Raw genomic sequence first — 25,345 nt, 5'->3', positions numbered from 1 at the left:
AAGCACAGCAAATTCTACAACGATGCCAGAATTTACTCACTAGTCACCCTTAACATCGACACTTAAAGCAGATTTTATCTTTTCTTTCCTAATTACTTCCGTTTCTGATAATGACACTTTATGTTTTTAACGTGTTAATGATTCCTTTGAACATTTGCCATCCCCAGTTTCAATATCAATGAACCATGTCATGGTGTTGTACTGGGATACAACAGAAAGCCAGTTCACCGGGCGGCTTCAGTCAAGACAACTCAGGTTGGGTCTGCACAGTAGGGGGTAAAACCGAAGAAAGGTTTTGACAACTCACACTGCAACTTCCCTTGAATATTTCACACAACACTGTCCGAGTGGACCTTGCACGTTCTCCCTGTGTCTGTGTGGGCTTCCTCAGGGTGCCCCGGTTTACTCCCATATTCCAAAGATGTGCAGGTTAGGTGGATTGGCCATGCTACATTGCCCCTTAGTGTCCCAATATGTGTACGTTAGGGGGATCAGTGGGGTAACTATGTAGGTTTATGGGAATAAGGTCTGGGGAAGATGTTCCATTAGAGAGTCGGTGCAACTCAATGAGCAAAGGGAACTTACTTTGATACAAAAATGCAAACTAGGTGCAGAAGTAGGCCATTTGGCCCATCAAGCCTGCACCAGCATTCAATAAGATCATGGTCATCGGTTTGTGTTTCCAAGTTTCACATTTCTACCTACCCACAATCATTTTTGATTCCCTGGATGGCACGGTTAGTGCTGCTACCTCACAGCACCAGGGATCCGGGTTCGGTGCCCGGCTTGGGTCACTGTCTGTGCAGAGTCTGCATGTTCTCCCCGTGTCTGCATGGGTTTCCTCCGGGGGCTCCAGTTTCCTCCCACAGTCCAAAAGACATGCTGGTTAGGTGCATTGGCTATACTAAATTCTCCCTTAGTGTACCCAGACAGTCGTGTGGAGTCCTCGGCTGGAGTGTGGCGACTGGGGGATTTTCACAGTAACTCCATTGCAGTGTTAGTGTAAGCCTCCTTGTGACGAATAAATAAACTTTAAGAATCTACCAACCTCCACCTTAAAAATATTCACGACCTCCGACCTCCACTGTCTTCTGAGGCAGAGAGTTCCAAAGTGCACAACCCTCAGAGAGAAACATTCTCCTCCTCTCCATTCTAAAAGGCGGCTCCTATTTTTAAAACATGCCCTCTAGTTCTGGACTCACCAATAGAGGAAACATCCTTCCCACATCCATCTTATCAAAACCATTCAGGATTTTATATATTTCAATCAAGTCAACTCCAGTGGAAACAAGTCCAGTCTGTCCAACCTCCCCTCATAAAACAGCTCACTTATTCCAGGTATCAATTTAGTAAACTTGCTCTGAACTGCCTCCATTGCATTTACATCCTTCCTTAATAAGGAAACAAAAGCTACACATAGCGATGTGGTCTCATCAATGACCTGTACAACTGAAGGATAACATCCTTACTGAAGACGGGAATGGGTTAATGAACTCTGTAATACTTAGAGTGAACTCTGTGATTGTATAATTATAGATTCATATATATTCATTATATACTATTCATCCTCACCGATATAAAGTGTCATAAAGGCCCCTGTACGTCAGTTAACTTGTTTGCGCAAACTTATAATCTAAACAACCCACAGGAGTCCACATAGAGGCGACAAACAGACAGCCTTGAGATGGCCACGATTACATGGACTATGCGAAGGATGGAATCGCTGAGGCAGCAATAATTGTGGGAAGATGCGGACGTGACCAGGGGCGAAAATATATGTATAAATATTGCTCTTGACCTGCATTCAGTAAGAAGTCTGAGACCGTGTTAGGGATCGGACTTCTTCCACAATTGTGAAAATAAACCACTGTGCTTTGACTCACGACTAGTCTCAGAGGTATTATTTTACCTACAACAATTGGTGCCGAAACCCAGGATTTGTTTACGGGTCCGGTTGAATGGCCACGACCGGGACACCGGAATAGATTACCGAACTTAATAGAGTGGGTCAAATACAGTAGGTGATCATCCGTGATGAGACAGTGTCTGAACTAATGAAAGATGTCTGAACTGAGCACATACGGACAAGGAGGCAATTGATTTAGCCAGCCTTAGACCGGTTGTTAAGAGGGGAAATCCCCCAAGCGATGGTCAGGAAATTGAAATGGGTGTAGGGTCTGGAAAAAGGTTGCCTGAGGTGTGATGTTCAGATGTGAGTGAGGAAGAAACTGTCTGAGTGATCGCCGGAGTTGAAGGAAAAGCCTTCATGTAAAAGCCGGCTTAATAAAAATATAGTACAAGTGGTGGTACGGAGGGATCTGATCACCCCTGACAGGTATCACCGAACTCGGATAAGAGCAACCTAGGAGGGGGAGAGCGAGAAAGGAGAATAGAAGACTCCAGGTGGCGAGTATAAACTTATCGGTGTTATGGCGGGACAAGGACAGTGGGGGTCCCCTGGGTCCCTGATAAACGTATATATGACGAAGAGGGACAAACTCATTAAACAGATGAACAAAGGGGGGTGGGATTTAGACCACCTGCTAGACCAACAACGAAAATGGTTGGAAAAGGAAAAGAAAGACAGAACTAGTTCACCAATTGGCCACTAAATCAAAAGGTACCTGTTACAATTGCGGGAAACCAGGCCATTTCGCCCGAGATTGTAGGGCCCCAAAGGGGGGTAGTGAAGTCTGCGAAATGGCAGATAATGAAGTAAAGAGGGAATCTACAGGTTCTCTCATTGAAGTGTACATGACAGAGAAACAAGCATCAATAAAGAGGATGCAAAAGGATGGCTGGGATATGTCTCAGACCTTAGAGCAGCAGAGAAAGTGGATAGATAAAGAAAAGAGAAACAAGACAAAGAAGTTCGGAGTATTGTTAATACATGAGTTAGTTGGACTAATTGAGCAAGATAAAGAAAAGATTGGAGAGTTAGAATCCAGAGTAAGGGAACTGGAGAAACAAAGTCACGTGTTAGAAGACAAGCAATGGAGAGGGGAAACTGTTCCTCTACCTCCTAATGAGTCCACACAACAGGGACCAACGGCTCCTCCAGAGGAGTGGGAACTTAGCGCCAGTAAACCAAAGGGGAACAGATGCGCAGCCAAAAGCAAATTATAAACCCTTCACCCAGTTTAAAACAAAGATTCAGAGGGTAGATTCAGAGGGTATTTGAAAATGCTCCCATTTACTGGAGCAGAATTACCACAACAAAACAGTTAAGAGAGGGAAGAATAAACGCAGAATTTGGATCAATGTATGTGATAATGAGGGAAACCCTAAGACTTGGGTAAGGTTGAAGTGGGAATGTGAGAAGTATGAGAAGGATAAAAGAGATAGAGTAGAACAAGAGAGACTGCAAAGGAAAGACGAGACCGAGAAAAAAGGATTAGTACGGCAAGCCGAACAAAGGAAAGATAAAAAAAACCGGAGGCATCTGGCTTGCCAATGTTGTTCCAAAATACCGATACGGATGATTGGTGGAATCGATCCAGTGTAGATAATCACCAGAAATCTAAGGTAGCCGTCATTGCCCCGATGAATATAACAGACACCAGCGCCAGTGCCGCTGTAAAGACAGAGGGGACTCAAATCAGGTTAACTTGGTTAGTTTGAAGTGTGATAGACCAAAGAGGGGAGTAAAGGGTTAAAAGAAAACCAGCAGGCTGTGTATGGCACAGAGAGAGAGAGGATGTAATTGTGTGATCGAGAGCCTCATGCGGTGGAACAGGGTATAGCAGATCAAAGTGAATTGCTTCTCTGTGTGCGAGTTTAATAAATTGTTTGTTCTTGTGGCGTGTTTGTTTGTTTGTTACAGTTTGTTACAAACTGTTAGAGATTAAAGTGATAAAATTTCTTGAGTTTACTTCTGTTTTGAGTTTAATCACAGTTTGGAAGACAAGAATAGAAGCGACTGTTAATCAACGTTCTGTATTCTCTTGAATGTTGGAAGCTTCCATGTGTGTCCATGTTTAACAAAGTGGATGTTTTGTTGTTGTTTGCTCTAATGTTTTAATGTTAAGAAAAGAGTTAAACCTTGGAAGGACCATGTGCTCTTTCCTTTGTCTTGAAGTTGAAATTATAAAAGAGTTAGTTGAGAGAAGAAAATAAGTAATTTTGTGGAGAAGTAGAAAAGCAGGAACAAAAGAATGAGGTGAATACACTGTCTATGAGTCAGTTTAAAGTATATCAAGTTAGTGAAATGAATCGTAGTTCTGATTACTCCAAGTTCCAGCAGGAGATTAATTAATTAAAACCTCAGTTGTCAATGCAGATAAGAATGTTGTCATTGAGTATTTTTAATCTGCATTTGTTGCCAAACATTACTAAACTTTGTAACACCATGAATTGTTGGAACTTGTGTTGCCATCAACTGGCCATCAATCCTTTTACTAGTTCTAAATAACATTTGGAAATTCAAGGCTTGTATTATGTTGTTTCATTAACATGCAACAAATTACATCGTCTAACATTGATGATAGTTCTGACTAGCCCACAGAATATAGTGATTTACGAAAGTCTGATAGTTTAGTATTCTATAACTGGTTAAAATTATGTACTGCCATTGGAATTTCATGTGCCATCTGTTGTTCAAGGTTGTCCAAATATAAAAACGCTGCAAAGCTTAAAGCCTAGTCAGTTAAGAATCAAACCAAAACATTTCGAATCAATTAGCTATTGTTATATGTATTGTACCTACTTTGATTTTGATCTGGCGCCTGTTATTTTTCTAAAAATGCAAAGATTTTAATCTGGAACTCAGTTTAAAAATAGACACGGCTTAAATTAAAAGGGTTTGGATATCACAGTTATGATGTGTAAAGTGGCATGGGGAGGGGATCAAAATGAGGTGACTGAGAGTGAGGAAAGTAGCTCGCAAACAGAGAAGGGTTATAGACGGTGCAAGAGGGCGGATGGACAGGGAATAGAGAAGGGGAGAGCTCAGACTAAAGGATTGAGATGTGTTTACTTTAATGCCAGGAGTATAGTGAATAAAGGGGATGAGCTCAGACCGTGGATCGATGCCTGGAAGTGTGATGTGGTGGCCATTACGGAGACTTGGATGTCTCAGGGACAGGACTGGATACTCCAGGTGCCGGGATTCAGATGTTTCAGGAAAGACAGGGAGGGAGGCAAGAGAGGAGGTGGAATGGCACTGTTGATCAGGGATAGTGTCACAGCTGTAGAGAAGGTGTATGCTGTGGAGGGACTGTCCACCGAGTCTCTGTGGGTGGAAGTTCAGAGTGGGAAGGGACCGGTCACTTTGCTGGGAGTTCTCTATAGGCCGCCCAAGAGTAACAGGGAGGTGGAGGAGCAGATAGGGAAACAGATCCTGGAGAGATGCAGTAATAGCAGAGTTGTTGTGATGGGAGACTTTAATTTCTCAAACATAGATTGGAATATCCCGAGGGTAAGGGGATTGGATGGGGAAGAGTTCGTTAGGTGTGTTCAGGAGGGTTTCCTGACACAGCATGTGGACAAGCCTACAAGAGGAGAGGCTGTACTTGATCTGATACTGACCAATGAACCTGGACAGGTGTCAGATCTCTCAGTGGGAGAGCATCTTGGGGATAGCGATCATAACTTTATCTCCTTTAGGCTTGCATTGGAAAAAGAGAGGATCAGGCAAGCTAGGAAAGTGTTTATATGGAGTAAGGGGAAATATGAAGACATTAGACAGCAAATTAGAGGAGTAAATTGGAAGGAGGTATTCTCGGGGAAATGTACTGAAGAGAGGTGGCAGTTTTTCAAGGAATGTCTGTCTAGAGTTCTACAGGACAATGTTCCGAGCAGACAGGGAGGTGTTGGTCGGTTAAAGGAACCGTGGTGCACGAAAGCTGTGGGGGACCTAGTCGAGAAGAAAAGGAAAGCGTACAAAAGGCTCAGAGAGCTTGGCGAAGATAGGGATTTAGAAGAGTATACGGCTTGTAGGATGGGACTAAAGAAGGAAATTAGGAGAGCCAGAAGGGGTCACGAGAAGGCCCTGGCAGGTAGGATTAAGGAGAACCCTAAGGTGTTCTATAAATATGTGAAGAGTAAAAGGATGAGACGTGACGGAATAGGGCCTATAAAAGGTGAAGGCGGGAAAGTCTGTACGGAACCAGTAGAAATGGCAGAGGTGCTCAATGAGTATTTTGCCTCGGTTTTCACAGAGGAGAAAGACCTGGGTGGATGTACTGCGGGCGTGTGGTGGACTGAAAGGATTGAGTATGTGGACTTTAAGAAAGAGGTTGTGCTGGAATCTTTGAATGGCATCAAGATAGATAAGTCGCCGGGTCCGGATGGGATGTACCCCAGGTTACTGTGGGAGGCGAGGGAAGAGATTCCAGAGCCTCCGGCGATGATCTTTGCGTCGTCGATGGAGACGGGAGAGGTGCCGGAGGATTGCAGATGTGGTTCCTATTTTCAAGAAGGGGAATAGGGATAGCCCAGGTAATTACCGACCGGTGAGTCTAACCTCAGTGGTTGGTAAGCTGATGGAGAAGATCCTGAGGGACAGGATATATGAGCATTTAGAGAGGTTTAGTATGATCAAGAATACTCAGCATGGCTTTGTCAAGGGCAGATCGTGCCTTACGAGCCTGGTGGAGTTCTTCGAAAATGTGACTAAACACATTGACGAAGGGAAGGCGGTAGATGTGGTTAATATGGATTTTAGCAAGGCGTTCGATAAGGTCCCCCATGCAAGGCTTCTAGAAAAAGTGAGAGGGCATGGGATCCAAGGGGCTGCTGCCCTGTGGATCCAGAACTGGCTTGCCCAAAGAAGGCAGAGAGTGGGTATAGATGGGTCTTTTTCTAAATGGAGGTCGGTCATCAGTGGTGTGCCCCAGGGATCTGTTCTGGGACCCTTGCTGTTTGTCATTTTCATAAATGACCTGGATGAGGAAGTGGAGGGATGGGTTGGTAAGTTTGCCAACGACACGAAGGTTGGTGGGGTTGTGGATAGTCTGGAGGGATGTCAGAAGTTACAGGGGGACATAGATAGGATGCAAGACTGGGCGGACAAGTGGCAGATGGACTTCAACCCAGATAAATGCGTCGTGGTCCATTTTGGTAGGTCAAATGGGATGAAGGAGTACAATATAAAGGGAAAGACTCTTAGTACTGTAGAGGATCAGAAGGACCTTGGGGTCCGGGTCCATAGGACTCGGAAATCGGCCCCGCAGGTGGAGGAGGTGGTTAAGAAGGCGTATGGTGTGCTGGCCTTTATCAATCGAGGGATTGAGTTTAGGAGTCCGGGGATAATGATGCAGCTATATAAGACCCTCGTCAGACCCCACTTGGAGTACTGTGCTCAGTTCTGGTCGCCTCATTACAGGAAGGATGTGGAAAAGATTGAAAGGGTGCAGAGAAGATTTACAAGGATGTTGCCTGGATTGAGTGGCATGCCTTATGAGGATAGGCTGAGGGAGCTCGGTCTTTTCTCCTTGGAGAGACGAGGAATGAGAGGAGACCTAATAGAGGTGTATAAGATGTTGAGAGGCATAGATCGGGTGGACTCTCAGAGGCTTTTTCCCAGGGTGGAAATGGCTGCTATGAGAGGACATAGGGGTAGGTTTTTCACACAGAGGGTGGTGGGCGAGCGGAATCAGCTGCCGTCAGTGGAGGTGGAGGTGAACTCAATAGGGTCTTTTAAGAGACTCCTGGATGAGTACATGGAGCTTAATAGGATGGAGGGTTATAGGTAGGTCTAGAAGGTGGGGATGTGTTCGGCGCAACTTGTGGGCCGAAGGGCCTGTTTGTGCTGTAGCTTTTCTATGTTTCTATGATACAACTGCCGCTCGATTATTATACAGTATAAGCGCTGCCATACAGACCCGAGAATAAAATCAAATCCTGAAAAGCCTTAACCAGTTTTATAGTATATATTGTGCATTGATAAAAACATAATTCTGTAGGAGAAAAGGCTATTTATTCCAAGCTAAATGTTGGTGTTTTAGTGGCACTTTGTGAAGTACTGTAATGCTTACGAGCAACCAAATGATCAAATTAGATATAATGTAAGAATAGATCATATAAAACTCAGAGCTGTATGGCATGTGATTTTAATGGGGAAAGCGATGTCTTTTGATAGGATTATATACAAATGAATGGATGTCCAGCTGCAGCCAGTGCAAAGTGTTATCTGATTCACACTAAGCTTTCTTTGGAAGGGGGACATGTAATTAAGTGTATAATGCACTAGCTAAAGCCATACAAACATCGGGAAAAATGTGGACAAAGGTATTGCCCACCATACTAATGAGATTAAGGGCTACCACAAACCGGACAACCAGATTAACCCCTTATGAACTATGACAGGACGGGTGATGCAATTACCAGAAAGCATCATGACAAGTGGGACCGATGTAGGTCCGCTAAAAGATAAAATCAGGAGATATGTTTTGGAACTAAGCACCCAACTAAAAGGGATGCGCAAATTGGTAAAAGACAATCAGGAAATAGGAGGCGCGGGGAGAGCTTGAAATGCTCCCTGCCGTCCCAACAGTGGGACGTCCTAGTGAAAACACTACCTGACAAACCAGGGCTTGCACCAAAATGGAATGGGCCATATGAAGTTATAATTAGTGGAGATGCCTGTGCCAGTATAGACATAAGAGGGAAAGGTATATGGAAACATTAAATTCAGTTGAAAAAATATGCTGGAACTAATTGGATAAAATATGTGATATACTCCCATTGCAGGAATGTACAGACAACAACTGACCTCCAAGCAAGCGGAACGGGTTCACGGGAAGTTGCGCGCGGGCGGTATAGCCTTTGAACCATTCATTGTATAACGGTCGCGCAGGTTATTAGTAAGTGATAAGATGCTTCTTTTGCTGCTTCTCACGACCCTGGCCCTGTTAGCCATAGCGGGGAAGTATAGATGGAATTATGAGGATTTAGGGGTAAAGCAGAGTGATCATCTCTGTAACGATGACTCGGTCTATTGTATGAACACCTTTGTATATATGTCTTATCTGTATGCATCATAATCGAATCTGAGCAAGTGCTGGGTCTGTTCACACATTCCCACGCACGGAGGAAAGGGAGGAATTCCTTTATTCCCTATCCCTTTATCAGCTCCGGAAATAATAGAATGGATTTTAAAATCAGAATGGAACCCAGGAAGGGACAAGGAAACTGACATTTAAAACCGGTATCACCATGCAGGGTACGTTTAATATCATCAACAGTGATGTTGTTTCAAGGCTAGGGGGCGGAGGGTGCACTTTATCGACCTTTAAGAAACATTACCAACCCAGCTATGACAGATCAGATTCCCCACCCTACTTCACTGTGAAAAATCAACAAAGGGGATCTATCTGCCTGACAAGAAATGGAACCATACCTGTTGGCCGTAGCTACTGTTTTAAGGCAGATTGATATCACTAATGACGCTTGGGCCATGGTACAGGTCACAATCCAGTGCCCCACAGCCACTGTCCCGGTTTGCCTCTCCTCCGCTTATGTAAGCGGGATGACTGCATATAATGGGACCTATTTTGTCTGTGGAAACAATGCCTATCCGTGGCTTCCCTGGAATTGGGCAGGATCGTGTTATTTGGCATATGTGGTGCCCTATATTCACCATTACACTGACTTACGGGACCACCCCGAGATACACCTGCTTAGGGCTGAGCGAGTCATTAGTGAGACAGAACAGTTCTTCATGATCGCCTACCCACTTTATGGGACGGCAAAGGCAGCAGAAGAACTTATACGGATGGCCTCGACCCTAGAGAGAATTGCAAATGAGACTAAGGATGGGTTCGAGGAGGTGAGCACGGCCGTCTCTGAAATATCAGCAGAGGTCGTAGCTTTTCATTATTAAAAGAATTGGCATGGACAAGTTGGGCCGAAGGGCCTGTTTCCATGCTGTAAACCTCTATGACTCGATTCGGACTGTGGCGTTACAGAACCGATTGGCACTCGCTTATGTGCTAGCCTCCCAAGGAGGAACATGTGCCATAGTTGGCTCCGAATGCTGTACGTATATTCCCGATGCTTCGGAGAATATAACTCGCTTAGCAGATCATATTAAACACGTGGCGAAAACAATACAGGATGAGGGGAACCAATATCACAATTATAACCCTCCGGGTTGGCTGGGGCAATGGTTCGGGTCGTGGGGTGCAGACCTGATGCATGGATTGATTGTATTAATTGTAATTGTAATTACTTGCTGTGTTTGCATGGCATTATTGAACGCCTGTTGCAAAACAGTAACAGCGCGGATTATGCCGGGCGCAAGTGTACAGGCAGAGGGGGCAGACCTCCCGACAAAGGAGCTAGGCCCATTCGCCGATAACATGTGGTTCTGAATTGGTCATGGGGCCATGTTTGGACCTGGCCCGACCAACAGGGGGGAGTGAAGATGGGAATGGGTTAATGAACTCTGTGATACTTAGAGATTGTGTGAGAAGCACTGTAGAGCTCATGTTTTCGTTAGAGCTTGGTGTGTTCATGTCTGTGGAACTTATTTTCGTGCATCCAAACCAGATAAGAGAAACAGCTGTCCTTGCTGCGATATGATTTTCCCAGCTAGTATAAGCTAAGCAGAATCAGCTAGACTCCATTTTATATTATATACCTTTGTTTAAAATGGTGGAACTTACATGTGTACCTTCTGTGATTGTATAATCATAGATTCATATATATTCATTATATACTATTCATCCTCACCGATATAAAGTGTCATAAAGGCCCCTGTACATCAGTTAACTTGTTTGTGCAAACTTATAATCTAAACAACCCACAGGAGTCCACATAGAGGCAACAAACAGACAGCCTTGAGATGGCCACGATTACATGGACTATGCGAAGGATGGAATTGCCGAGACAGCAATAATTGTGGGAAGATGCGGACGTGACCGGGACGAAAATATATGTATAAATATTGCTCTTGACCTGCATTCAGTAAGAAGTCTGAGACCGTGTTAGGGATCGGACTTCTTCCACAATTGTGAAAAGAAACCACTGTGCTTTGACTCACGACTAGTCTCAGAGGTATTATTTTACCTACAACATTACTTTTATGTTCAATTCCTCTCATAATAAAGGATAGTGTTCCGTTAGCCTTCTTAGTTACTTGCTGCACCTACATACTAACTTTTGCGACTCATGCACTAGAACATCCAGACCCCTCTGCAGCATTCTCCGTTTAAACAATACTCCGCCTTTTCATTCTTCCTGCCAACTTCACATTTTCCCACATTATGTTCCATTTGCCAACCTCCTCATATCCTCTCCACAATATGTTTTCCTACCTATCTTTATGTCTTCTGCAAATTTAGCCAACATGACTTCACTCAACTCATCTAAGTCATTGATATAAATTGTAAAAGGTAGAAGAATCAGTCGAGACCCCTGCAGACACCACTCATCACATTTTGCAAATCAGAAAAAGACCCATTTATGCATACTCTGATATCTGCCAGCCAGCCAATCTTCTATCCAAGCTAATGTATTAATACCCCCTACATTATGGCCTTTTATTTTCCACAATAACCTTTGATGTGGCACCTTATCAGGTGCCTTCAGGAAATCTAAATACCGTACATCTCCAGGTTCCCCTTTATCCACAGCGCTTTCTACTCCAATAACACCAATAAATTGGTTAAACATGACTTCCCTTTCACAAAATCATGCTGACTCTTCCTGATTACTTTGAACTTTCTAAGTGCTTGGTTATAATTTATTTAATGATTGATTCAAGCACCTACCCCACAATCCTCCTGGATCCGCTAATTAAAAGTCCTATTTTTATGTCCCAATTGCCCTGAATGGAGGAGCAGACTTGAAGGGCCCATTGGCTATCACTGTTCCTAGTTCTTACAAAATCATAGAATCCCTAAGCGCAGAAGGAGGCCATTTGGCCCATCGAGCCTACACCGACAACAATCTCACCCAGGCGACATACGTAACCCCACATACTTACACTGCTAGTCCCCCCTGACACCAAGATGCAATTTAGCATGGCCAATCAACCTAACTTGTACATTTTTAGACTGTGGGAGGAAACCAGAGCACCCGGATGAAACCCATGCAGACATGGGGAGACTGTGCAGACTTCACACAGACAGTGACCCGAGGCCGGAATTGAACCCGGGTCCCGGTGCCACCCTCAGCAGGTAGAAATCTGGATTTGATTTGATTTGATTTATTGTCACATGCATTAGCATACAGTGAAAAGTATTGATTCTTGCATACCGTTCATAGAGAAGGAAACGAGAGAGTGCAGAATGTAGTATTACAGTCATAGCTAGGGTGTTGAGAAAGATCAACTTAATGCAAAGCTAGTCCATTCAAAAGTCTGACAGCAGCAGGGAAGAAGCTGTTCTCGAGTCGGTTGGTATGTGACCTCAGACTTTGTATCTTTTTCCTGACGGAAGAAGGTGGAAGAGAGAATGTTCGCGATGCATGGGGTCCTTAATTATGCTGGTTGCTTTGCCGAGGCAGCGAGAAGTGTAGACAGAGTCAATGGATGGGAGGCTGGTTTGAGTGATGGATTGGGCTACATTCACAACCTTTTGTAGTTCCTTGCGGTCTTAGACAGAGCAGGAGCCATACCAAGCTGTGATACAACCAGAAAGAATGCTTTCTATGGTGCATCTGTAAAAGTTGGAGAGAGTCGTAGCGGACATGCCAAATTTCCTTAGTCTTCTGAGAAAGTAGAGGCGTTGGTGGGCTTTCGTAACTATAATGTCAGCATGGGGGGACCAGGACAGGTTGTTGGTGATCTGGACACCTAAAAACTTGAAGCTCTCGACCCTTTCTACTTCGTCCCTGTAGTAAAAAGGGGCATGTTCTCCTTTACGCTTCCTGAAGTCAGTGACAATCTTCTTTGTTTTGTTGACATTGAGGGAGAGATTATTGTTGCCGCACCAGTTCACCAGATTCTCCATCTCCTTCCTGTACTGTCTTGTCATTGTTTGGGATCCGACCCACTACGGTGGTGTTGTCAGCAAACCTGAAAATCGAATTGGAGGGGAATTTGGTCAAACAGTCATAGGTGTATAAGGAGTATAGTAGGCGGCTGAGAACACAGCCTTGTGGGGTATTGGTATTATCATGGAGGAGTTGTTGTTGCCTATCCTTACTGGTCTGTGGTTTAGGAAGTTCAGGATCTAGTCGCAGCGGGAGATGCCAAGGCCCAGGCCACGGAGTTTGGAGATGAGTTTCGTGGGAATAATGGTGTTGAAGGCTGAGCTGTAGTCAATAAATAGGAGTCTGACATGACGAGTCTTTGTTATCTCGGTGTTCCAGGGTTGAGTGCAGGGCCAGGGAGATGGCATCTGCTGTGGACCTGTTGCGGCAGTAGGCAAACTGTAGTGGATCCAGGTAGTCCAGGAGGCTGGAATTGTTTTGTGCCATGACTAGTCTTTCGAAGCACTTCAAAATGATGGATGTCAGAGCCACCGGCCAATAGTCATTAAGGCACACTGCTTGGTTTTTCTTAAGTTCTGGAATGATGGTCATCTTCTTGAAGCAGATAGGGAACTCAGATTGTTGTAAAGAGAGGTTGAAGATGTCTGTGAATACCCCCCCGCCACCTGATCTGTGCAGGATCTGAGTGCTTGTCCGGGTACCCCATCCGGGCCAGTCGCTTTCTGTGGGTTGACCTTCGACAAAGCTGCTCTGGCATCTGCAGCTCAGGTTCATCCAGGGCTTCCAGAGTGGAGGGCATGCTCTCGCTGACCTCTTGCTCAAAACAAGCGTAGAATGCATTGAGCTCATCAGGGAGGGGTGCGTTGGAGCCGGCGATTTTACATGCCTTCATCTTGTAATGACAGGTAGCTTAGCTAATTTTGCATGCCCCACAGTTCTGAGGAAACCTCAGACGGCTAAGATCAGCAGAAACCGGGTACTGAACCTCAGCTCGCTGATCTTTGTTGCATTTTGACCTTAGCAATATTAGTCAGCATATTAGAACAGCTTCTTCCCTGCTGCCATCACATTTTTGAATGGACCTACCTCACATTATGCTGATCTTTCTCTACACACTAGCTATGACTGTAACACCACATTCTGCACTCTCTCCTTTCCTTCTCTATGAATGGCATGCTTTGTCTGTATAGTATGCAAGAAATAATACTTTTCACTGTAAAACAGTGAGGTGATGGCCTATTGGTATTATGGCTAGATTATTAATCCAGAAACTCCGCCAATGTTCTGGGGACCTGGGTTCGAATCTCGCCACGGCAGACTGTGGAATTTGAAATCAGTGAAAAATATCTGGAATTTAGAATCTACTGATAACCATGAAACCATTACCGATTGTCGGGAAAACCCATCTGGTTCACTAATGTCCTTTAAGGAAGGAAATCTGCTGTCCTTACCTGGTCTGGCCTACATGTGACTCCAGAGCCACAGCAATGTGGTTGACTCTCAACTGGCCTCCAGGGGCAACTAGGGATGGGCAATAAATGCTGGCCAGCCAGCGATGCCCATGTCCCACAAGTGAATTTAAAAAAAACTAATACATGTGACAATAATAAGTCAAATCAAATCAGGCAAGGTGCCTGATATAATTCGAGTCACCATTTGGAATGGGGACAGCCAAATATTTGCATTGGAAATCATAAGTGGACAGGAGATCTATGAATGCTTAAAATAGCAGTGATGTGGCTGATTTACCTCTTGCCTGAGACACCCCACTTCAGCCTAACTTGACTCTTGGATGCACAGAGGTTGCCGCAAACCGGCAACATTTTCGGCACCCTTCATGCCTACCTTACTGAGGTAGTCGTGAATGCTCATCGTGGTCAGTTTACTCAGGTGCCCATTGAGCCCCAGCGCCATCAGCAAGCCAGCGTACTCGTTGGTTAACTCCGTGTTTTTCTGTCTGTTGTACACGATCCAGGCGGAGTCTATCTGGGAAGCCGGGGCAACCTTTAACCCAGCCGCCACCCCGTTGTGAAAGCTGGCCCAGCTGGCCATGTTGGGCGGCACGTCAATATTCCCGCTGTTCAGGTCAACGGTTGTGTTGCGAGGAGGAGCTCGTCCTAGTTGGCACAGAGGACAATGCAGGACGCCAATTAGCACAGAAGAAAATGGATCATTTCTCGCCAACAGTTCACAGCAAAACTCCTCAAGTCAAATAAGAATAATTACATGGAATATTCGCAACCGAGACAAGCCATACACCCAACTAGTTCATGACAGTTTTAGGCTCAAAGTCCTGAATGTATGTAGCAGCGAGCTAATCCTCTTGTAATTTTTTAAAATATTCATTCGTTAGACATCGCTGGTTGGTCAGCATTTATCGCCCACCCCTAGTTGAGAGTCACTCACATTATATATATCCTTAACATTGTGAGCTATTCTGAGGTGTTTTACGATCAATGAAGTACTTTTGGAGTTTAGACACTGCTGTTATGTAATGATGCAACCAACGCTTGTATTGATAGAATCATAGAATCTGTACGGTGCAGAAGGAGGCCTTTCGGCTCATTGAGTCTGCTCCAACAACCAGGCCTTATCCACATATTTACCCTGCTATCCCCCTGACACTAAGGGTCAATTTAGCATGGCCAATCACCCAACCCGCAGACTGTGGGAGGAAACCGGAGCACCCGGAGGAAACCCACATCACACGGGGAGAGAGTGCAGACTCCGCACAGAGAGTGACCCAAGCCGGGAATCAAACCCAGGTCCCTGGGGCTGAGAGACAGCAGTGCAAAGCACTGTGCCACTGTTCGCTATTAATGCAGACAAGCATCAGAAGGTTTTTACAGCCATGTGCTACTAAAGAAGATATTAGAGGGTTTGTTTCAAGGGGCTTAAAACTAACAAATATAATTGAAGCACAGTATCGTTTGTGTCGTGGGAGGGGAGGTTGCATCAACCATGTGATTCAACTTATTCAGATATTCAGAGTCTGAAGTAAAGGAAGAGTGTGAATGTTTAAACACATAGTTCTTTTTATTCTTTCATGGGACGTAGGCAGCGTTGGCTAGGCCAGCATTTGTTGTTTATCACTAATTACCATTTAGAAGGTTGTGGTGGCCTGCCTTCTGACATACAAACATATGAATTAGGAACAGGATTAGGCCAGTTGGCCCCTCAAGCCTGCTCCGCCATTCAACAAAATCAGGGCTGACCCTGATTGTAAGCTCAAATCCACCTTTCCCCAATAGCCTCCCATCCTCTTGTTGATCAAGAAACTATCTAGCTCTGCCTTAGAAATACTCGAATACTCTGCTTTAGAAAAAGAGATCCAAAGACAAAGACCATCTGAGAGAAAGAAATTCTATTCATGTTATAAATAAACAACTCCCTATTTGAAAACAGTGACCCTAGTTCTAGATTTGATTTATTGTCATATGTATTAGTATACAGTGACAAGTATTGTTAGCTGCGCGCTATACAGACAAAGCATACCGTTCATAGAGAAGGAAAGGACAGGGAGAAGAATGTAACGAGAATAAAAGATAGAATTAGAGGGTATGCTGGGCACAGTTTGCAAGGAGTCGCCGCGCTCCGGCGCCATCTTGGAACCACAAGAAGAAACATCCTTTCCACATCCACCCCAAGGGAGTATTTAATGAATGGCAGGGCACCAGGAAGCTCAGAGGAACAGATGGGTCTTGGGGTACTTATTCACAGATCCCTGAAGACAGTGGAGCACATGAATAGAATTGTCAAGGCGGCATATCGGACACTTGCCTTAATCAGTCTTGATATAGAGTACAAGAGCAAAGAGGTTATGTTGGAGCTGTACAGAGCGTTGGTTAGGCCACAACTGGAGTACTGTGTGCAGTTTTGGTCACCTCACTATAGGAGGGATGCACTTGCACTAGAGGGGGCACAGAGCAGATTCACCAGGATGCTGCCTGGGAGGGAGCGTTTGAGCGATATGGTGAGACTAGATCGGCTTGGATTGTTTTCTTTAGAGCAGAGAAGGCTGAGAGGGGGGACATGATTGAAGTGTGCAAGATTATGAGGGGTATGGATAGGGTGAGCAGGGAGCAGCTGTTCCCCTTGGTTGAGGGGGTCAATCATGAGGGGCAGGAGATTCAGAGGGGATTTGAAAAAAGAAATTTCACTCAGAGGGTGGCGAGAGTCTATAATGCACTGCCCAGGAAGGTAGTGGAGGCTGGAAACCTTACAAACGTGAAGAAGTATCTGGATGAACACTTGAAACATCACAACATTCAAGGATACGGGACAAGTGCTGGAAAATGTGATAAGCGTGACTTTAATGGTATTATTGTTGGTGCAGACTCGATGGGCCAAAGAGCCTTTTCTGCACTGTACAAGTCTATATGACCCTGTCAAGACTCCTCAGGTTCTTAAAAGTTCCAATCAAGTTACCTCCTGCTCTCCAAAATTCCAGTGGACAGAGACCTAACACATCCAACCTTTCATCATAAGACAACCCACCCATTCCAGGTATTAGTCTAGTGACTAACAGCATACGGCATGTTTGCCTTCATCGGCCGGGGTATTGAGTTTAAAAACTGGCAAGTCATGTTGCAGCTTTATAGAACCTTAGTTAGGCTGCACTTGGAATATAGTGTTCAATTCTGGTCGCCACATGACCAGAAGGATGTGGAGGCTTTGGAGAGGGTACAGAAAAGATTTACCAGGATGTTGCCTGGTATGGAGGACGTTAGTTATGAAGAGAGGTTGGAGAAACTTGGTTTGTTCTCACTGGAGCGACGGAGGTTGAGGGGAGACCTGATAGAAGTCTACAAGATTACGAGAGGCGTGGACAGTCAGAAGCTTTTTCCCAGAGTGGAAGAATCAATTACTAGGGGGCATAGGTTTAAGGTGCGAGGGACAAGGTTTAAAGGAGATGTACAAGGCAGATTTTTTACACAGAGAGTAGTGGGTGCCTGGAACTCGTTGCCAGGGGAGCTAGTGGAAGCGGATACGGTAATGACTTTTAAGGGGCGTCTTGACAAGTACATGAATAGGATGGGAATAGAGGGATATGGTCCCCGGAAGGGTAGGGGGTTTTCGTAAGTCAGGTAGCATGGTCGGTGCAGGCTTGGAGGGCCGAAGGGCTGTTCCTGTGCTGTAATTTTCTTTGTTCTTTGACCAGATGGAATTTAATACGGGGAAGTGGTTAATAAGGCAAATGTAATTCTGGGCTTTACAAAGGCACAGAGTACAAAAGCAAAGGTTGGTAGGCTTCCAGCTACGAGGCACAATGGGAATGTAGCCTCAAAACTCTGGTGAGATCTGCCACATTTCTTTTGATGGCTGAACAAGCTGATTGTGGAAAGGCAAAGACTGCCACAAGTGCCGCACGTGAATTTGTCCCTTGTAGGTCATTCTGGACAATCTCTGCTAACGTCTTGTTTGCAGGTTGGCACCTACTTTGGAGCTTCTGAAACCCTCGGGTAGAATTTTTCACATGGTCGGGGTTTCCCCGCCCAGCCAACCGAGGAATCGATGGGCAATGCATTCCCACCCATCATGGCAGCCCCACTGCCATTTAACGCCCTGAGGAGCATTGATTGGCTGGAGGCAGGCCTTCCGCCCCACACTGGCCAAGCTCCTAACTCAGTGAGCTGCCGGAAGCTCTGGAATCCCAACAGCATCGCTGGAGGCAGTGGCCAGAACTGGGACTACAAGCTGCCGCAGGTTCAAAGTCCCAGACTCCAGGTCCGTGTAGGTTAGGGTTCAGGAGACAGAGCAAACTGGGGAATTTTATGGGTGCCCCTCTGTCTGCAAACCTGCAGTAGGGGACCCCCTGCTGGTGGTGAACTCCTGCCTACAACCGGTGTCGACATTTGCGACAAAGAGAGTTTCTATACTTGAGGTGAAGGTGACCAAAGGATATGGGGGAAGAGTTGGGATCAGGCTATTGAGTTGGATGATCAGCCATGATCATAATCAATGGTGGAGCAGGCTCGAAGGGCCGAATGGCCTCCTCCTGCTCCTATTTTCTATGTAAACAGCAAAAAAAAACAAATGGCGAGTGGATGGAACGATGGCATTGTTCCAGGGACCCGGGTTCAATTCCAGGCCTGGGTGACTGTCGATGTGGAGTTTGCACATTCTCCCTGCGTCTGTGTGGGTTTCCTCCCGCACTCCAAAGATGTGCAGATTAGGTGGATTGGCTGAATTGTACCTCAGTGTCTCAAAACGTGTAGGCTAGATACATTAGCCATGGGAAATGGGTGGGGTTACAGGGATGGAGCAGGGGAGAGAGCCTGGGTAAGATACCCTGTCAGAGAGTCGGAGCAGACTCGATGGGCCGAATGGCCTCTTCTGCACTGTAGGGATTCTATGATTCCATGATAAGAGCAAAGAGGTTGTGATAAACCTGTCCAAGACACAGTTTAGACTGGAACTGGTGTATTGTGCCCAGTTCTGGATGCTACATTTTATGAAAGATATGAAGGTATGAGAAAGGACACAGAAAACATTTACAAGAATGGTTCCAAGAACGAGGAACTCAAGTTAGATGGATAGACAGCAGAAGCTGGCAGTGTTCTCCTCAAAGGGAAGATTAAAAGGAAGGATCAAAAGTCAGAGAACACGGATTTAAGGTGATTGGCAAAGGAAGCAATGGAGACATGAGGAAAAACCTTTTGTGTAGCAAGTGGTTATAATCTGGAATTCATTGCTTGTGAGTGCTGTGGATGCACATTCAACTGAGGCCTCCAAAAGAGGATTGGATAATTATCTGAAGAGAAAAGGCAGAGAAAGGGGAGAGTGGACATGACAGGCCAAATGACACCCACCAGCCTCTGTGTGAAAACCTTTCCTCGCACGTCTCCCTAAACTAACCACCACTCACCTTAAACCTGTGCCCGATTATAGTCAACCCATTCACCCTGGGAAAAAGCCTCTGGCCAGCCACCCTGTCCATGCCTCTCATCATTCTGCAGACCTCTAACAGGTCGCCCCTCAGCGACTGTTTTTCCAGTGAAAACAATTTGAGTTTATCCAACCTCTCCTCGTACCTCAAACCCCCCAGACCAGGCAACATCCTGGTAAACGTTCTTTGCCCCCTCTCTGAAGCAAAGGTCAACAACAGTTCAAAAAGGTCGAATGTCACTTTCTTAGGGTCACGAAGCAGCACGGTGGCACAGCGGTTAGCACTGCTGCCTCACAGCACCAGGGACCCGGGTTCGATTCCATGGGTCACTGTCTGTGCGGGGTCTGCACCTTCTACCCGTGTCTGCGTGGGTTTCCTTCAGGTGCTCCGGTTTCCTCCCACAGTCTGAAAGACGTGCTGGTTGGGTGCATTGGCCGTGCTAAATTCTCCCTCAGTGTATCCGAACAGGCGCCGGAGTGTGGCGACTCGGGGATTTTCATTGACTTCCTTGCGCTGTTAATGTAAGCCTACTTGTGACACTAATAAATGAACTTTAAACTTTAAAATGAGGGACGTGCACGAGAATTACAGCACAGAAGCAGAGTTAACAGCACAGAAGCACTGAGTCAACAGTACAGAAGCAGGCCATTGGCCCAGCTGCTCAGCGTTCCACACTAACCTCTTCCCACCTTTTCTTTTCACCTAATTCCATCAGCGTAACCTTCAATTCCACGAAATGCATCCCTACTGTTATCACCCACATGCTGAGCACAAATGCAAAACCAGACTGGGAATAAAGGGATTCAAACGGATGGTCTAGTTAGGAACACATGGTCGGTGCAGGCTTGGAGGGCCGAAGGGCCTGTTCCTGTGCTGCATTGTTCTTTGTTCTTCATCTGCCAAATGCAAATGTTTCCTAGAACCTCACACGATTCAGAGTATTTCAGGGGCGGAACAGTAGCACAGTGGTTAGCACTGCTGCTTCACAGCTCCAGGGACCTGGGTTCGATTCCCGGCTTGGGGTCACTGTCTGTGTGGAGTTTGCACATTCTCCTCGTGTCAGCGTGGGTTTCCTCCGGGTGCTCCGGTTTCCTCCCACAGTCCAAAGATGTGTGGGTTAGGTTGATTGGCCATGCTAAAATTTGCCCCTTAGTGTCCTGAGATGCATAGATTAGGGGGATTAGCGGGTAAATATGTAGGGATATGGGGGTAGGGCCAGGGTGGGATTGTGGTTGGTGCAGACTCGATGGGCCGAATGGCCTCTTTCTGCACTGTACGGTTTCTATGATTCTATGATTTCTCCCACAAAAGTAAACTCGATACGGAAAACTCTTCTGGAGTTATACTTTGAAGCATTTAAAGCTGTGTGTGTTTTTCATTACCCGAGTGCTTTGTGATTCACCCATATATATGTCAAAACCAAACCTTACCACAGGAAAGTTTCATACAGAACAATCCAATTATATGCAAATACTCAGGAACACAAGATATTCAAAACTGCTTTTAACCAAATGAGACAGTTCCGCCATATTTGAAAAATCACGCAAAACGATTTCATATATATTCTAAATATAAAAACTGTTCCATATATATTCTAAACATAAAAACTGTAACCGTTACGCATTTTGAAACTAACAGCAAAGTGACTTGATAAAAAAAACTTAAGGTGTGAAAAATATCCAGCAACCTGCAGTGGTAAATAGAATGGCAAATGACAATGACATGTCAAATTCACCTCAGAATACTGACTGAAACATCATCCCAGTAACAAACTGATAATCCCCAATCATCATTTAACATTCTGGGTGTGGGAGGGAGAGGGAGGGAGAGAGAGAGAGAGGGGGGAAGAGGAGAGAGTGAGGGAGGAAGAGAAAGAGAGTGAGGGAGGAAGAGAAAGAGAGTGAGGGAGAGAGAGAGAGAGAGAGGGAGGAAGAGAAAGAGAGTGAGGGAGGAAGAGAAAGAGAGTGAGGGAGGAAGAGAAAGAGAGTGAGGGCGGAAGAGAAAGAGAGTGAGGGCGGAAGAGAAAGAGAGTGAGGGCGGAAGAGAGAGGGTGAGGGGGGGAAGAGAGAGGGTGAGGGGGGAAGAGAGAGGGTGAGGGGGGAAGAGAGAGGGTGAGGGGGGAAGAGAGAGGGTGAGGGGGGAAGAGAGAGGGTGAGGGGGGAAGAGAGAGGGTGAGGGGGGAAGAGAGAGGGTGAGGGGGGAAGAGAGAGGGTGAGGGGGGAAGAGAGAGGGTGAGGGGGGAAGAGAGAGGGTGAGGGGGAAGAGAGAGGGTGAGGGGGGAAGAGAGAGGGTGAGGGGGGAAGAGAGAGGGTGAGGGGGGAAGAGAGAGGGTGAGGGGGGAAGAGGGTGAGGGGGGAAGAGAGAGGGTGAGGGGGAAGAGAGAGGGTGAGGGGGGAAGAGAGAGGGTGAGGGGGGAAGAGAGAGGGTGAGGGGGGAAGAGAGAGGGTGAGGGGGGAAGAGAGAGAGTGAGGGGGGAAGAGAGAGAGTGCGGGCGGAAGAGAGAGAGTGAGGGGGGAAGAGAGAGAGTGAGGGGGGAAGAGAGAGAGTGAGGGGGGAAGAGAGAGAGGGAGGGGGGAAGAGAGAGGGTGAGGGGGGGGAAGAGAGAGGGTGAGGGGGGGAAGAGAGAGGGTGAGGGGGGAAGAGAGAGGGTGAGGGGGGAAGAGAGAGGGTGAGGGGGGAAGAGAGAGGGTGAGGGGGGGAAGAGAGAGGGTGAGGGGGGGAAGAGAGAGGGTGAGTGGGGGAAGAGAGAGGGTGAGTGGGGAAGAGAGAGGGTGAGGGGGGGAAGAGAGAGGGTGAGGGGGGGAAGAGAGAGGGTGAGGGGGGAAGAGAGAGGGTGAGGGGGGAAGAGAGAGGGTGAGGGGGGAAGAGAGAGGGTGAGGGGGGAAGAGAGAGGGTGAGGGGGGAAGAGAGAGGGTGAGGGGGGGAAGAGAGAGGGTGAGGGGGGAAGAGAGAGGGTGAGGGGGGAAGAGAGAGGGTGAGGGGGGAAGAGAGAGAGTGAGGGGGGAAGAGAGAGAGTGAGGGGGGAAGAGAGAGAGTGAGGGGGGAGAGAGAGAGTGCGGGCGGAAGAGAGAGAGTGAGGGGGGAAGAGAGAGCGTGAGGGGGGAAGAGAGCGTGAGGGGGGAAGAGAGCGTGAGGGGGGAAGAGAGCGTGAGGGGGGAAGAGAGCGTGAGGGGGGAAGAGAGCGTGAGGGGGGAAGAGAGCGTGAGGGGGGAAGAGAGCGTGAGGGGGGAAGAGAGCGTGAGGGGGGAAGAGAGCGTGAGGGGGGAAGAGAGCGTGAGGGGGGAAGAGAGCGTGAGGGGGGAAGAGAGCGTGAGGGGGGAAGAGAGCGTGAGGGGGGAACCGAGCGTGAGGGGGGAACCGAGCGTGAGGGGGGAACCGAGCGTGAGGGGGGAACCGAGCGTGAGGGGGGAACCGAGCGTGAGGGGGGAACCGAGCGTGAGGGGGGAACCGAGCGTGAGGGGGGAACCGAGCGTGAGGGGGGAAGAGAGCGTGACGGGGGAAGAGAGCGTGAGGGGGGAAGAGAGCGTGAGGGGGGAAGAGAGCGTGAGGGGGGAAGAGAGCGTGAGGGGGGAAGAGAGCGTGAGGGGGGAAGAGAGCGTGAGGGGGGAAGAGAGCGTGAGGGGGGAAGAGAGCGTATGGGGGGAAGAGAGCGTGAGGGGGGAAGAGAGCGTGAGGGGGGAAGAGAGCGTGAGGGGGGAAGAGAGCGTGAGGGGGGAAGAGAGCGTGAGGGGGGAAGAGAGCGTGAGGGGGGAAGAGAGCGTGAGGGGGGAAGAGAGCGTGAGGGGGGAAGAGAGCGTGAGGGGGGAAGAGAGCGTGAGGGGGGAAGAGAGCGTGAGGGGGGAAGAGAGCGTGAGGGGGGAAGAGAGCGTGAGGGGGGAAGAGAGCGTGAGGGGGGAAGAGAGCGTGAGAGGGGGAAGAGAGTGAGGGGGGAAGAGAGTGAGGGGGGAAGAGCGTGAGGGGGGAAGGGAGCGTGAGGGGGGAAGGGAGCGTGAGGGGGGAAGGGAGCGTGAGGGGGGAAGGGAGCGTGAGGGGGGAAGGGAGCGTGAGGGGGGAAGGGAGCGTGAGGGGGGAAGGGAGCGTGAGGGGGGAAGGGAGCGTGAGGGGGGAAGGGAGCGTGAGGGGGGAAGGGAGCGTGAGGGGGGAAGGGAGCGTGAGGGGGGAAGGGAGCGTGAGGGGGGAAGGGAGCGTGAGGGGGGAAGGGAGCGTGAGGGGGGAAGGGAGCGTGAGGGGGGAAGGGAGCGTGAGGGGGGAAGGGAGCGTGAGGGGGGAAGGGAGCGTGAGGGGGGAAGGGAGCGTGAGGGGGGAAGGGAGCGTGAGGGGGGAAGGGAGCGTGAGGGGGGAAGGGAGCGTGAGGGGGGAAGGGAGCGTGAGGGGGGAAGGGAGCGTGAGGGGGGAAGGGAGCGTGAGGGGGGAAGGGAGCGTGAGGGGGGAAGGGAGCGTGAGGGGGGAAGGGAGCGTGAGGGGGGAAGGGAGCGTGAGGGGGGAAGGGAGCGTGAGGGGGGAAGGGAGCGTGAGGGGGGAAGGGAGCGTGAGGGGGGGAAGAGAGTGAGGGGGGGAAGAGAGTGAGGGGGGACGAGAGTGAGGGGGGAAGAGAGTGAGGGGGGAAGAGAGTGAGGGGGGAAGAGAGTGAGGGGGGAAGAGAGTGAGGGGGGAAGAGAGCGTGAGGGGGGAAGAGAGCGTGAGGGGGGAAGAGAGCGTGAGGGGGGAAGAGAGCGTGAGGGGGGAAGAGAGCGTGAGGGGGGAAGAGAGCGTGAGGGAGGAAGAAAGCGTGTGGGGGGAAGAGAGCGTGAGGGGGGAAGAGAGCGTGAGGGGGAAGAGAGCGTGAGGGGGGAAGAGAGCGTGAGGGGGGAAGAGAGCGTGAGGGGGGAAGAGAGCGTGAGGGGGGAAGAGAGCGTGAGGGGGGAAGAGAGCGTGAGGGGGGAAGAGAGCGTGAGGGGGGAAGAGAGCGTGAGGGGGGAAGAGAGCGTGAGGGGGGAAGAGAGCGTGAGGGGGGAAGGGGGAGAAAGAGGGAAGGGAGAGAGGGTCCAGCCGGGGGAGGGTGAGAGGGTCCAGCCAAGGGAGGGGGAGAGGGTCCAACCGGGGGAGGGGGAGAGAGAGGGTCCAACCGGGGGAGGGGGTAGCATCTGATTGGGGGAGGAGAGGGTGTTACAGCCAGGTGCGGAGAAGGGGGTCTGCCATTGGAGGAGAGAGGGGGCCGGGGGGGGGGGGGGGGGGGGGGGAGAGCAAAGAGAGAGGGGCTGGGGGAGCAGACAGAGGGGGTCTGGAGAGGGAGGGGGGAGCAGACAGAGAGGGTCTTGGGGGGAGCAGACAGAAAGGGGCTGGGGGAGAGGAGACAGAGAGGGGCTGGGGGAGAGGAGACAGAGAGGGGCTGGGGGAGAGGAGACAGAGAGGGGCCGTGGAGGAAGGGGAGGGGGAATGATCATAGGTTAAAATCCTTCAAATTCAATAACATTCTGTGATCCCAAACCCAACTGAACCAGGGCGATATTTCAGTTCCCTTTTCAGTCACCATGATTCATCTGAAACGAGGGACCAATGTCTGCTGGTTAATGTTGAATGAAGGCAGGTTTGTGCTGT

The 25,345-nt window shown here is 48.3% G+C and overlaps 1 protein-coding gene across 2 annotated transcripts in view; it reads right to left on the bottom strand.

Moving 5' to 3' along the window:
* Positions 1-25,345, bottom strand: part of anapc1 (anaphase promoting complex subunit 1) — a 248,134-nt gene that overhangs the window by 118,566 nt on the left and 104,223 nt on the right. For both annotated transcript variants that reach the window (XM_078212275.1, XM_078212276.1), the window contains exon 28: positions 14,725-14,996. In XM_078212275.1, the coding sequence (XP_078068401.1) occupies positions 14,725-14,996 (272 nt within the window). The remainder of the gene's footprint in view (positions 1-14,724; positions 14,997-25,345) is intronic.

Source organism: Mustelus asterias, chromosome 5 (genome assembly GCF_964213995.1).
Source record: "Mustelus asterias chromosome 5, sMusAst1.hap1.1, whole genome shotgun sequence".
In the NCBI taxonomy this organism is placed as follows: domain Eukaryota; kingdom Metazoa; phylum Chordata; class Chondrichthyes; order Carcharhiniformes; family Triakidae; genus Mustelus; species Mustelus asterias.
The sequence above is the reverse complement of the archived record's forward strand: the minus strand, read 5'-3'. Positions and strand labels throughout refer to the sequence as shown.